This window comes from Prionailurus bengalensis, chromosome B4 (genome assembly GCF_016509475.1).
Source record: "Prionailurus bengalensis isolate Pbe53 chromosome B4, Fcat_Pben_1.1_paternal_pri, whole genome shotgun sequence".
Lineage (NCBI taxonomy): Eukaryota > Metazoa > Chordata > Mammalia > Carnivora > Felidae > Prionailurus > Prionailurus bengalensis.
In genome coordinates, this window is record NC_057358.1 from 13,705,550 (window position 1) to 13,719,676 (window position 14,127).

The 14,127-nt window shown below is 42.3% G+C and overlaps 2 protein-coding genes across 3 annotated transcripts in view; both read left to right on the forward strand.

Moving 5' to 3' along the window:
- The first annotated feature begins 63 nt into the window (after positions 1-63).
- HSPA14 (heat shock protein family A (Hsp70) member 14) overlaps positions 64-14,127 on the forward strand; it is a 43,809-nt gene continuing 29,745 nt past the window's right edge. The window contains exons 1-8 of the mRNA XM_043563745.1: positions 64-355; positions 1,615-1,695; positions 1,769-1,851; positions 10,197-10,245; positions 10,380-10,485; positions 11,522-11,612; positions 12,361-12,465; positions 13,793-13,954. Of these exons, the coding sequence (XP_043419680.1) occupies positions 299-355; positions 1,615-1,695; positions 1,769-1,851; positions 10,197-10,245; positions 10,380-10,485; positions 11,522-11,612; positions 12,361-12,465; positions 13,793-13,954 (734 nt within the window). The 5' untranslated portion in view covers positions 64-298. The remainder of the gene's footprint in view (positions 356-1,614; positions 1,696-1,768; positions 1,852-10,196; positions 10,246-10,379; positions 10,486-11,521; positions 11,613-12,360; positions 12,466-13,792; positions 13,955-14,127) is intronic.
- Positions 1,666-5,730, forward strand: LOC122473333 (zinc finger and SCAN domain containing 29). 2 transcript variants are annotated; one of them, XM_043563747.1, is made up of 3 exons: positions 1,666-1,695; positions 1,769-1,851; positions 5,080-5,730. In XM_043563747.1, the coding sequence occupies exon 3, from the start codon at positions 5,160-5,162 to the stop codon at positions 5,601-5,603; it is 444 nt and encodes a 147-aa protein (XP_043419682.1). In that variant the 5' UTR covers positions 1,666-1,695; positions 1,769-1,851; positions 5,080-5,159; the 3' UTR covers positions 5,604-5,730. The 2 variants fall into 2 exon arrangements, with proteins under 2 accessions (XP_043419682.1, XP_043419681.1); XM_043563746.1 differs by lacking the exon at positions 1,666-1,695 and adding an exon at positions 3,838-4,566.

Sequence of the window (14,127 nt, forward strand, 5' to 3'; positions counted from 1 at the left end):
GTCCGCGCCCCTTCCAGGCCCTCCCTCACTGGAGCATGCGCACTATCGCCCACGGTGTGCCTTTCCGGTAGGGCGGGGGATTGGGGGACGCACTGAAGCTATTCGCAGACAGTCCGAGAGGAAAGGCTAAACCTTCACGCTGATTGGCGGCGACGCGGGAGGCCGAGGCGGATGGACGGGACGCAGTGGGCGGGCGGGAACGTGAAATTTCCGCGGTGCCTGATGGGGCTGTTCGGAGGCCGGGAGCTGTTGGCACAGGGGGACCACTCGTTACTGCTGCCGCCGTATCTGCCGCCTCATGGCGGCCATCGGAGTTCACCTGGGCTGCACTTCAGCCTGTGTGGCCGTCTATAAGGTGAGGGCCTGGGGGAGCTGGTTTGTGATTAATGTCGGCCACCCAGTTCTCCCGGTGCGGAGCCAAGTCCTTTGATCTCCTGCGGGGTTTGTGAACGGCGTGTCGCCGGCCTAGGAATGTCGCGTGGAGAGACATTACTGGGGGCAAGTTTGGAGGCGAAGCGCCGGGCGGACCGGCCTCGTCATCCGCAGCTCCTCCGGAAAGTCCACTGCGTCCTGGCGGACGGTTGTGACGACGTGGGCGCGCGGGGTCTGGAAACGTCCCGGCCGCAAAAGGCCTGGTGGGGGGCGGTCCTGGGGACGTAAGGGCCGTTGGAGGCCCAGAGGGATCTCGGGGACGGCTGGTCCCCGGGGCGTCAGGCCCGCAGGTGGCCCGGAGGGTCTCGGGGACATCAGGACCACAGGAGGCGCGGAGAGGGGCGGTCCTGGAGACGTCAGGGCCGCCGGAGACCCGGAGGGGGCGGTCCCGGGGACGTCTGGGCAGCTGAGGCCTGGGAGGTCTCGGGGACATCAGGGCTGCAGGGAAGCCGGAGAGGGGCCGTCCCAGAGACCTCAGGGCTGCCGGAGGCCCGGAGGGGTCTCGAGGATCTCCAGGACACTGGAGGCCCGGAGGTGGGCCTGAACGTCCGACACACCGGCGGCTTCTGAATGTTTGCCGCGAAAGGACCGGGTGGTCGCGATCTGAAACTGGAGTTGCTAATCCCTCGAAGCGTGTGAATCGAGTTGGTGGCATGCTCTACTTGACCTTTCTTGAATGAGAGAGCTTAACAAGGAGTTGTAGCTTCTTGGCATCAGTGGGGAGGCGAGAGGAACAATAATAACCAACTCCCCTAATACTAGTCTGGCACGTAAATGTCAAGTAACTTGGAAGGAAAACCAAAGAGATTTAGTGCTACTTCATCATACGTAGAAAAAGGAAGAAAGATGTACCTGTCGGGGAAGAACGAAAACTAGAAAGGGTGATGTCATAAGGCTTGTTATTGTATATAGAAAGATTATTATGTTTGATCCATTTATCGACTGTATGGAAAAAATGAGGCAGTTCTTTGTGGAACATTGACCTTGTATAAAATCTAGGAAATTAATAACGGCCATTGAATCTACAAATTTAAAATATTGATGTAACGATTTTTCTATCTACGCATGTGGCAAGATAACACTGGTCCACATATGTCTGATGGGACTGTCTATCTATCTGTATATGTCTATATGTGTTTTGTTTTCAAAAGACCTAATAGAGTTCTATTTTTTTTTTTCCAGGATGGCCGGGCTGATGTGGTTGCAAATGATGCAGGTGACAGAGTTACTCCAGCTGTAGTTGCTTACACAGAAAATGAAGAGGTACTATTTCCCTCATTTTTGTATTTTGAAATAAGCAGAATTACATGCATTGTAATATACTGCTCTTTTTCAGGTTGTTGGATTGGCAGCAAAACAAAGTAGAATAAGAAATATTTCAAATACAGTAATGAAAGTAAAGCAGATCCTTGGCAGAAGGTACGGAATAAAATAATAATCTTACATATGGGAAGAAAATGTGTTTATACATTCTAAACATAATGTGCAATGAAACTGGAAACACCAGTTTGGTTTTCTGTTGCTTTTTATGATTGAGTCATTTCAGAGATTATCCCAAGTAGGCTCTTTCTTTTGATAATTAGTGTTGAATCTTATCAAGGATGGGATTCACTCAGATATTTGTTTCTTGCTGACTGGTCTGTTCTTATTGATGAATGCCAACATTCATATAGTTTGATAATTTGTGTCATTTAGAAGTGGTAATTTGGACTTTTCACCTTTTTACATCACTGAAAGAATTTGAAAGATTTTGTGGGAATTTGAAGATTTTTCTGTACTGAAGTCGAATTTTGCAAAATCTATTACAGTTGGTCATAATGTATATAGAAGCTATTGATTTTCTTCCTCGGGTCCTTTTGTGACACTTTCTGGGAACTAACTTTTCCAGCTGCATTATGAATTTAATCATTAAAGAAACAGTTTAATTAACATCTTAAGAATCAGGTTAATCATCTGTTGTAACTTTAATTAAAAGATTAAAGAGGCTTGCTTCTCCAGACTTCTGTCTCCTCGAATTATAGATTGACATAATAATTAGAGGTTTTCATTTTCACTGGAGTAGTAATACTTGATACAGTGTTTTTAAATTTTCAAAGTGCTTTCACATCTATTATTTAATCCTCTCAAATCCCTAAAAGATTGGAAGGGCAGGTTTTATTTCTTCCCATTTGTAGATGAGAAAATCAAGACATGTAGAAGTTACAGTATTACTCAGTTAGAGGGGTGAGCTAGATAGGACTGTGGTTCAGGACTTCTAACTTAGCCTCAGGTTCTTTCTACTTCTGAGAGTTTAAGTAGAAATGTCCTGTGTTGATCTTAGGATTCGAGGGTTATGGATTAAATCTAATATTTATTTCTTTTATATGTATAGGTATTTTTTTTATTATCCCTTACATGTATTTAAGCTGAACTTGATAATTATTTTTCCCCCTTAGGGTATTTATGCACGAAGTCAAAAATGATAATATTTTAGAGAGAATTAAAATTTTTGTGATGATAAATATATTCCCATATCCATTTATGTGTTGATAGAAAGCTGGTGTCAAAAATTTGCAAGTTAAAAAAAAACCTCTAAAAAGGCGGGGAGCCGTACATGGGCCTTGAAGCTAGATTCGCTATAAGCAGCCAAAATAGGGCTTTTTTTTTTTATTAAGCTTTTTATTTTGAGATCATTGTAGATTTACATACTGTTGTAGGAAGTAATAACAGAGAAATCCAATATATTACTGGATTTACCACTTTCTCTCGATGGTAACATCTTGGAAAACTATAGTACAGGGGCACAACCAGGATACTGACATTGATACGATCCAGATACAGAACATTTCAGTAGATCTTTGTCCTGGTAGCCCTTTTTTAGGGCAGATGATCAGAGTAATGATATGGTTGTCTTCTGCCATATCATGCAACATCTTTGTATTGTCAGGAACAACTTAAGTGTACTTTTCTCGCCCCCCAAGTTAACCTTTTAACAAAGTGCAGTGGTGACAGTCAAATGGGTATTATATAGCCCCAGGGCTAGTAAAGGGTGAGCGCTCTTCAGACCTGCTGTTACACCATGATCCTGCGCGCACTTCTCTAGAGTGAGCTGCGTCCTGGTCCACATGTTCTGCCCCCAGTCTACTTAGAACACAAGGTGATTTTTACAGATGGGCACTTGTACCAGGTCTTGGCCTTAGAAGCATTCTGTCTTTTGTGGAGGAGCCAGTCCCCTTTTATCAAGCCAATAAGACCCCTTGAAGCCCCTGGTCCGGTACCTGTCCTGGGCAAACTCCCAAAGTTGGGCTTTCTTAGTCTTGGCATCCTGCCTGTTTGCACCGTACTTACAGGGAGCACCACTTAACTTGCTGCCACGATTATCCTCACGACCCTCTCTGTAACTCTCATTCCCCTGTGGCCTTCCAGCCAGAAATGCGGTCCTTGGACCTGGCTTCTCAACAATTAGCCCTGAGAGGGAAGAATCGGCTGGCTCCTGGAAATACACTGAGAGCACACAGAGCTTCCCCACACCTTCAGATTTGCACCTTGCTGCCCAGGAGCTTCCCACAGCTAATCTTCCTTCCCAGTCCACTATGGCCAGTTCCAATAGCAGTGCGGGCATCCGGTGGTCCAGACAGGAGACACGAACGCTTCTCTCCATACTAGGCGAGGCAGAGTATATTCAACGCCTCCAGACTGTGCATCATAATGCAGATGTCTATCAGGCTGTGTCTAAGCGAATGCAGCAGGAAGGCTTCCGCCGCACCGAACGTCAGTGCCGCTCCAAGTTTAAAGTTCTGAAGGCGTTATATTTAAAGGCGTACGTTGCCCATGCCACGAGTGTGGGGGATCCGCCGCACTGTCCGTTTTATGATACATTGGATCAGCTTCTCCGAAATCAGATAGTGACTGACCCAGACAACTTAATGGAGGACACTACTTGGGCCAAGCACTGTGATCAGAACTTAGTGGCCTCTGACACCCCAGGGGAAGAGGGACCCAGCATTCTCAGAGCAAAAAGGACTCAGGCAGCAGATCATCAGCCTATCTTGAAAACAGTTAAGGAATCAGATGAGGATTGTCAACTGAGAATCAGTGACCAGATGCGAGAAACCAGTGACCTTGAGGACTCCTGGGATGAATCCTCGGGTGCAGGTAACTCCCAAGCATGTGAAGGATCGGGGTGCCAGAGTCACTCGGTTCTAAACAGCAGGATATGTTTGGATGGTGTTCTCTTCAACATTGTCTCCATTTCTGCCCCATGCCCTCTTATTTTTTAAGCCTCGTGGTCAGATAAAGGGCTCCAGGTTTTTAAAAGCAATGACCTTAAGTATCTAAGGTATTAGAACTTTTTAAATGTGGACGAAGTATTCTTTAGAACCAGACTAGTTTTGCCATTATTTATAGTGGGTGTGTAGGAATTCGTGACTAGAGATGGGGCTGGCTGGCTATGTGGAAAAGGGTTCAGGAAGGCAACAGGGAGGTTTTAGAGGTAAGACTGCAATTGGCCAAAGTGTCCAGATTAAGGAATTGAGATCTTCCCAGTCCCTGGTGGAAAGAGGCCGTTCCAGCCTTAGTTTTGTAACTGTCTTCTCAACTCCGCTGCTGGCTCCAAGCATTCCCCTAGCAGGAATGTCCTCTTTGCAACGTTGTTGCTTTGTTTTTCAGGGTGCTCTCAAGGGACCCCCAGCTACAGCAGCTCCCACCACCTTTTCAGAGGTGCGGTTGCTCCCTGTCAGAGCAGCCCCATGACCCGCCTGGGTGTGTCCGGTGAGCCCAGTCCGTGCGCCAGCACCAGCCGAAACACTCCTGGGGTGGCCTCCGCACCGCGGCCTCCGGTCTCCTCCTCCACAGTTCCTTTTGTTTCTGGTGGGGATAGGCCTTTGACCGGTGAGCCCCCTCCACGGTGGGCGAGGCGAAGAAGGCGGTCAGTGGCCAGGACTATTGCGGCCGAGTTGGCAGAAAACAGGAGGTTGGCACGAGAACTTTCAAAGCGTGAGGAAGAAAAATTGGACAGGCTGATTGCTATTGGTGAGGAGGCCAGTGCTCAGCAAGACACTGCCAACGAGCTCCGCAGGGATGCCGTGATCGCAGTCAGACGCTTGGCCACGGCGGTGGAAGAGGCCACCGGTGCTTTTCAGCTAGGGCTCGAAAAATTGCTTCAGAGGTTAATTTCGAATACCAAAAGTTAAGAATTGATTACAAAGAGGCTGTTTCCTAAACTGGTAGAAGCCCAGTTCCAGCACCTGCCTTTTGGTACCCTGGCTCCTTTTACACGTCCTTAGGAATAAAGGAAAGAAAAAGCGGATGAACCATTAATATGCAGAGTAGCGGGAACGTATGAGCTAGTTGCTTTTCCAAGCTTCTTCACGAATTGGAAGACCTCTCGGGTATGCGAGGAGTGGTCTGACAGAACAGATGGAGTCGAGACCAGAGAGGGGGTTAGCTGCGGCCTCGCTGCTAGCGTGGGGCAGTTTAGTTTACCTCGACACCAGTTTCCTCATCTGTATGGGGGCCCGGTAATAACTCCTGACCTGCCTACCTCACAGGGTTGTTGTGAGGACCCAATGGCTAGTAGATGTGAAAGGGTTTAAAAGTTTAAAAGCACTACACACTATATACATGTAAGTTATTAATGCATATGACCTTGGCCGAGGTACGGCTCGGGTGAGGCACGTTAGTTGACAAAGAATTGTGTCTGCCGTGACCTCATTGCTTGAATCTTTACCAGTTTAACTTGACTGCTTCTTAGAAGTGTAAGGTTTTCATTTTTTTAATCCCTCTCTGGCTCATTAGACTGATCTAGATCCATGTGTTTATACCTTTATCTCTTATATTTTCACTGCTGTGTCTATGACATACTTACTAGTAAGCACTCAATGGTCAAACCAGCTTTCCTTCCCTTTCACTGGTTTTTAGTGTCTTACCACTCTAAGGATATAAATCAGAACGGACAGGGAGCTACAGTTGTGTGTTACGACTCATATGGTCTTCGATATGATGAGGTATTGGCTGTTTTATAAAATATTAAATGTAAGTAAATTCTTTGCATTCCATATTATTTGGGTCCCTAATATACATAATTACATGTCTTCAGGTTTAGGGTGTCACTTGGAATAACATGTGGAAACAGTTTGGAATCTGTTTTCCAAGTGCTTTCAGCTAATTTCATTCCTTTCTTTTAGCCTTTTTTCTGTCTAGTATGTTACAGAGGCAAGCCCTAGAAGACTTTGCTTCTGGGGAACTTTGCAAAGTCACTTTTTCTCATACAGTGTAGACAAAAGTTCACCGTGTTAATGGCCTGTGGTGGAAGAGGACAGCGGGAACAACTGAGGATGGTGTGGATAAAGACCGCCTGCAGTAGATGACTCCTTTTAAGCACAAAGCCCTCAATAAATACGTCCTCCTTTCCCCCAAAACATCCACGCTTCCTTTAGGAGATACGAAGACGTTGAGCCATACTTCCAATTTACCTTAGAAAGAATGCCATTATTGGCCGTCATGAAACCAACAAACTTCAAAGCTTTTAAGTGGTTTGCTTAGTACTTTCAGGAAATACAAATAAGAGCCTTGGAATTTAAAAGGCTTTCCTCCAGTCTACAGGCTGAAAAAAACAAGTGCAGGCATATTTGAAGAGGTTTTGTTTTATATTTTGTAGGCTTGGGTGCTTACCTATGTGCTGGAAATGCAGGTGGGTGGAGAAAGAGTCCAAACAACACTAGGAATATAGCCAGAGCGTGAGTCGGAGGCAGGCAAGCTGCACTGACGAACGGGCGATGCGTGTAGAAGGCAGCTGATGTGCTAGAGCACTGGATTCTAACCCTGTCACGGTGTGTGACCTCGGGCAGGTGACTTGCCCTTTTGGTGCCTCAATTTCTTTAAAATGATTTGTACTAGATGACTTTTCTAGTACCTTCTAGTTCTAAAACAATTCTATAGGTGACATAACAAGAAAAAGGCAGAGTAAACTTTTAATTGTAATATTTTCAGTCACAGTAGCATATTGTATGTTTGAAATACTGGTAACAGTTGTATTTTAAGAGAGCATTCTACGGTATTAATATTTATTAATATACTCCACTTACATAAGCACCACACCAGACGTAGGTTCCTTGCTTTAAAGAAGCCCATATTAAGGCAGTGAAACGGATATATATGTGTGTGCATTTTCTCCATTGTTTTAGGCCTTTGTATGTGTCTGTTTTAACTGGGTAATACTAATATAAGCACGTAGACTTTCTGGAAAAACAGGGAAGTACTCAAAGGAGAGTTAGGCCTGTACTCTATTAACCTATTAATGGTAGCAAAGTACGTAGGCAGGGCTTTATTTGAGATAAGTGCTACAGAACAGGAGTGGAGCTAAACTTAGGAGGTAGTACTGTGAAAATCTTTTGGGTGAAATAACTTTAATGTGAGAAGAAAAGGAAAGTTCTTAATGAAATAAACAGAAAAAGAAAATACTGTTAAGAGGAGGCCATTCTCATTGAAAGAGAACAAGCTCAGAAACCCTGCCTAGGCTCTGGGCCCCGCCGTTCGTGCCTGCCCACCCTTAGGCAGGTCACTCACCTTACCGCTCTGTGACTCCCATTCCTCACCCACAGAGGGAGAGACAAACAACCCTCCTACCTACCTCGCGGGAGTGTGGTGAGGGCCAGATGAACAGATGAATGTAAAAACGCTTTCAGATGTGGAAGGCACTGTCTTGTGACAGTGATGGGGAAGACCGCCCTGGAGCACATTAGTGCTGCTCTGTGCCAGCTCCGACAGTCTGCTGATGGTGCAAGAGACATTTAAGGAAGGACGAGGAAGAGAAAGCGGCAGTGCTTGTAAAGGTTGTGGTACGACGGTGGGGTTAACACTCTGCCTCCTGAAGACCGGGATGTAAATGAGGTGCTGTGTATGCCAACCTCCCACCACCCTTTGTGTTTCTGTTAAGTGATTTAATCCTGGTGTGGACAAATAAAGTTTTTACTTGGATGTACTTGTGGTCAGTCCGCTACTTTCTGGCGATATCCACGACCATTTGTCGTCACCTCCACTCTCTGCTTTCTGCTTCTCTACTAGCTAATCTCCAGGGTCTCGCCTTCATACGACCCTGAGAGCTTCGTGTGCTTTCTGTCCTCACATGAGAGGGGCCCTCTTCGCAGGGGAGTTGAGAAATAATTTTCCATTTCTAAAATGTCTATAGATTCCATAATATAGGCTTTTTGGCAACGAGCTATCTTGACTTGGGTAGCTTACAGGATGGATAGATAACAGGATAAATTGTCCTGGTTGACCACAACGCTTGTTCTAAAGAGAACAACTGGTAAGTGTCATGCTGAAATGGTATTGGTGCAAATAAATAAGTATGGGCACACTTCATCTTTTTTTTGGCGTACTCTTAAAATAGTTATCCAGAATCCAGTCGAAATACCGGATTTAGAGAAAGGGAGGAAAAGAGGGCTTAGTGAAAAGAATACTAAACTTTGTATTAAAGATCTGGATTCCAGTCAGTTCTGCCATGAATTAACCATGGGACTTTGGGCAAGCTACTTACTTAATCTGTTTCCTCTCTTAGCAGTTTTTAGGTGGTAGAGAAGAAGTGTGAGGAATCTGCAAGTGTTCTAGACAGTTCTAAGCCGAATTAGTCACTTAAACCCTTCTGTCTTCCTCTTATTTACGCAGGTTAGGGTCTTTGGATGCCCAGTAACTTCAGCAGTTAGTCGCTATTAATTTTCAACTCCTCTTTTTAAAGACTGGTCTCTGAATGGAATAGTTGCAACCCCTTGGAAGAAGGGTTAAAGTGGAAGGGTTTCCTTTAATTTCTAGATGAAATTATAGCAAGAATCAAGGACTCCTGTCACTGCCCAAAGGGGCAGAGGTACTTTAGTCATTTACCTTGTAACTGGGAGGCAGCCGGTTAGATGTAAACAACACCAGCCTGATAGAGAAGCCTGGAATCAAGTACCAACTGTTCCTTATTAACTTATAAGGCATTGACTCTCTGTGAACTATTACCTCCAAAATAATACCTGCCAAATTAACCCCACTGAGGTGTTGTGAAGAGCAAGTGAGGTAATACACGTGAAAACATTTTTTAGTCTGCACTAATTGGTATTTTGAGCAACATCATATCCATTGTTCTAATTTTTCATTGCCGTACACATTGATCTAATACCTACTTTGGGTAGGACGTTATAGATCTGTCTACTTGCAGTACGCTGCACCTTTCCACATAGAACATTCACACTTTAGCTCAGTTTTTTGTTTTTTTGTTTTTTGTTTTTTGCTTTGGGTGTTGATTCATGTTCACGAGCCAAGGAACAAAGATGGTGTTAGGTATTCTGGTCTGCGCTTACTTTGACATCTTTCTTTTCGTCCTTTTTATCTCAGTGATTGTCCGTGATGAGTCTTCACCATCACAGATGGGAGTATATATGACATAAAATCATTGATATTCTGAAAAATTATCCTCAGATGTATAGCATCTGTTAATAGCAAGATCAGAACAAATAAGAGCTATTTACTTCCAAACATGAAGGTTAACACGTGTGTGTGTGTGCGCGCGCGTGTGCGTGCGTGTGTACGCAGGTTAACACTTTAATAGGATTACTATAACCACTAAATAATTGTGTCCATTTAATCCTATCACTTATAATATATCATGATTTGTTAATATTAAGCAACTTCATGATTTTGTTTATATTTTTATATTTGTTTAGTGATATTAAAAATATAGTCTTCTTTAAATATTACTCATCAACAATACTGATTTTAATAATTATCTTTATCTTTACGGACAGCTCTGATGATCCGCAGGCTCAGAAATACATCACGGAAAGTAAATGTTTAGTGAGTATGGTTCTATTATTACCTCTCCGTTACACAAAGTCGTTGCCAAGGTCATAACCAATTATATTATTTTGAAACTTTCTATCTTTATTAAAATCATTCCTTATGTAACACACCTACAATTTCCTTTATAGGTCATTGAAAAGAATGGAAAGTTACGATACGAAATAGATACTGGAGAAGAAACAAAGTTTGTTAACCCAGAAGATGTTGCCAGACTGATATTTAGTAAAATGAAAGGTATTGAGCAAAAGAGACCTTTTAAAAGTTGACCTTAAAGAAAAGTTAGAGGTGTTTCTTGATCTGGAGAGAAGCAGGGTGATTGAGCAGATTAAGGAGACCTAACACTAGACCTGACTGTGCCACTAACTGTCCATGTGACCTTGGTTATTTGACTAACCTTCCCTGACTTTGGTTTCCTTAGAAGTAATGTAAATGGGTTGGGCCAGGCTCACATTTTCACAGCTTCTTAAATTGAAGTGGCCAAATAAGTGTGAAGAGTTTCTTTCTCTGCTCAAGATTGACAGTGCTCTTTGAACAGTTCTTTAGGTAGATTAAGTAGGTCTGGCTCATTAACACTTCCAAGGAAGACTCAAAACCGAGTGGCAGTGCTGTGGAACAATTTGGGAAATTCGGGAGCAAATGATAAGACTCACTTCACCTCTGGAATTGTTACGAATTTGTGGGATGGAAGGCATTCTTCTAGTGTGTTGAACTAACATGCTGTTTTGTCTTCACATGGACACATGAAAGACTCACTGTTAATGGAAGCAGTCTAATTTGGGAGATGGTTGAAACTTTGAAGCCTAAGAGCCAGGCTTTTTGGAAAGTATCTGGTTCCGTGTCCACAGATTTCCAAATCCACAAAAAGTTCTGCACGATTTAAGAAAGCCAGAGAAGAGGGGCGCCTGGGCGGCTCAGTCAGTTAAGCATCAGACTCTTGGTTTTGGCTCAGGTCATGATCTCACAGTTTTCGTGAGTTCAAGCCCTCCTTCGGGCTCTCGGCTGGCAGTGTGCAACCTCCTTGGGACTCTTTCTCTCTTCCTTTCTCTCTGCCCCTCTCCCACTCATGCTGTCTCTATCGCTCCCAAAATTAGTAAGTAAACTTAACAAATTTAAGAGAGCCAGAGAAGAACATGAATGGGGTGGTCAAATAAGTGAATTGGAAAATCTTTACAGTGAGAAGATCGTGGTACAAATTAATAAACCACAAAGTATCATGACATTTTTCTTGTGTCATTAGAATTTATTTTTATTTATTTATTTTTTAATACAGAAACAGCACATTCTGTATTGGGCTCAGATGCAAATGATGTAGTCATTACTGTTCCATTTGATTTTGGAGAAAAGCAAAAAAATGCTCTTGGGTAAGTTTATCTTGTTTGCTTAGAGCAAATATAGATTTTATAATATCACAATGTAGTAAAAGGTAAAACTGTAATTGAAAGTACCTTAGGCAATAAAATTGTATTTGTAAACAGATGTATATATTTACATATGTAATTAGTATGGTAAAAAGTATAGTAACGATCATTAATATTTCCTATCTGTAATGCCAAGAGAACATAAAATTCGACGTACCTTATTAAGCTGTTTTGATTGGAAATATTTTTAATTACCGGGTTAAGTTCACGTTTATAAGTTGCTTTGCCTTACTTTCATATAATCAAGGTTTATGTTGGAATTATATAAAAATATATACAGTTTTAGATATATTTGCAATTATTTCTTCACCTTATTAGATCTTCACATCTAAACAAAAAGTTGCGTTTATTTTTTATAGGTCATTATGAAAATGTAATTGATGAGCATGTATACCTTTGTTTTGAGGATAGAGTTTCATCTGGCACTTTGGCAGTCATCTGAGTTGCTTGTGGGACAGATAATTGCCTTATTTACTTGAACTTGTGGGATGTTAAAAACTGACCCTAAATTAAAGAAACTGGAAAATTCCAAAATGTATTATAAATTTGTCTTAATCTCTTTCTAACATTTAGAAGCATGGACATTTTTGAGACTTTTCTTTATTCGTTATAAGCACGTTATTTTTTTTTTGTCAAGAAAATACTTGAACCTGTTGTGATATTAAATTCATTGAAAGCAAATTGTCCACAGGGAAGCAGCCAGAGCTGCTGGGTTTAATGTTTTGCGGTTAATCCATGAACCATCTGCAGCTCTTCTGGCTTATGGAATTGGACAAGACTGCCCCACTGGAAAAAGGTAAAAACCATATTTGCAGCTTTAAGTTTTTCAGTGCAGAAAACATTTTTAGATTATAGCAATGGGGATCATTATATAAAGCAGTGGGTTCCAAGCCTTTATGGATGAAATGACATTGAAACTCTCACCTGGGGTTTTTCAAATAGATGAGAAAGACTTCCTAGGAGAGCAGAGAAAGGACATAACAGGAGGGAAGATTGAACTTTGCTGTCCTCTTATTACTCATGTTATTTGTCTTTTTTTTTTTTTTTTTAATTTTTTTTTTCAACGTTTATTTATTTTTGGGACAGAGAGAGACAGAGCATGAACGGGGGAGGAGCAGAGAGAGAGGGAGACACAGAATCGGAAACAGGCTCCAGGCTCTGAGCCATCAGCCCAGAGCCTGAAGCGGGGCTCGAACTCACGGACCGTCTTTTTTTTTTTTTTTAAATGTTTGTTTATTTCTGAGACAGAGGGAAACATAGTGCGAGTGGGGGAGGGGCAGAGAGAAAGGGAGACACAGAATCTGAAACAGGCTCCAGGCTCTGAGCTGTCAGCAAAGAGCCTGATGCGGGGCTCAAACCCACGAACCATGAGATCATGGTTGAGCCAAAGTCAGACGCTCAACCGACTGAGCCACCCAGGCGCCCCTCTCATATTATTCGTCTTTATTGGAGGAGGATTTGAAATTTATAAGCCCAGCCAAATTCCAACTCAAGCCAAGGCACTGTTAATTTTTCTACCAATTCCAACTATTAAACATGTTTAGAAACAGTAAGTCTTTTATGTACATTTTTCTTGGCAGGAGATGGGGGGAATCCAGCATGGGATTTAAGGTGTTTTTTGATAATGAAATAGTAAGACATGCTCCTAATTTAGTTGTTGAAACTTCTAATATATTTTCCCTAGTTGTTTCACCTTACTACTATTTCACAGTTAAAGAAGTTAGTATGTATAAATCAGTAGGAAATTAGATTATGTAGAGTATCAGAAATGAGCTTCTAGTTTTGCATATGTTTGATTTTTACAGAATGTGTCATTGTAGTAGTAACTTGGATAATATTAGCACATAAAGTTTCTGTATTTAATTCTGTTATGATTCATTATAACCACGAAAAGAAAAGTTAGTGTTTTGAACTCCAGTTACTCAAAAGAATCCAGTTTACATATACAACTAAATAAAAACAGACTTTGGTTTTGATTCAGAATATAGGGGTTCCAGGCTTAATTCAGCACTAATCAACTATTTGTGACATAAAGGGATTAAACTAAGTGACTTCCAATGTCCAACCTGCCTTTAAAGTTTTGTGATTCTCTCATAACTTACTTACATTTTCTTTCTTTTAAGCAATATTTTGGTGTTTAAACTTGGAGGAACATCCTTATCTGTCAGTGTCATGGAAGTGAACAGTGGAATATATCGTGTTCTTTCAACAAACACTGATGATAACATAGGAGGTACACATTTCACAGAAACCTTAGCACAGTATCTGGCTTCAGAGTTTCAGAGGTAAATATTAATGGACTTCATGATATATTTTAATTGAAGTTTCTCTTCTGGGTTTTTGTACTGTTTTAAATTGCCTTGCTTCAAAGGAGGATGTGGGGGTTTTTTTCAGTGCTTTGGATATTTTTGTGTCTAGAGTTACAATGTCCTCTCCAGGCATTTGCAGGGAAGCAGAG

Bases quoted from the DNA above. Each gene is read 5' to 3' on its own strand.
- LOC122473333 (XM_043563746.1), top strand. From the start codon at position 4,005: ATGGCCAGTTCCAATAGCAGTGCGGGCATCCGGTGGTCCAGACAGGAG. The intron at 4,567-5,079 runs GTAACTCCCAAG...TTTGTTTTTCAG, and splicing joins GGATGAATCCTCGGGTGCAG to GGTGCTCTCAAGGGACCCCC.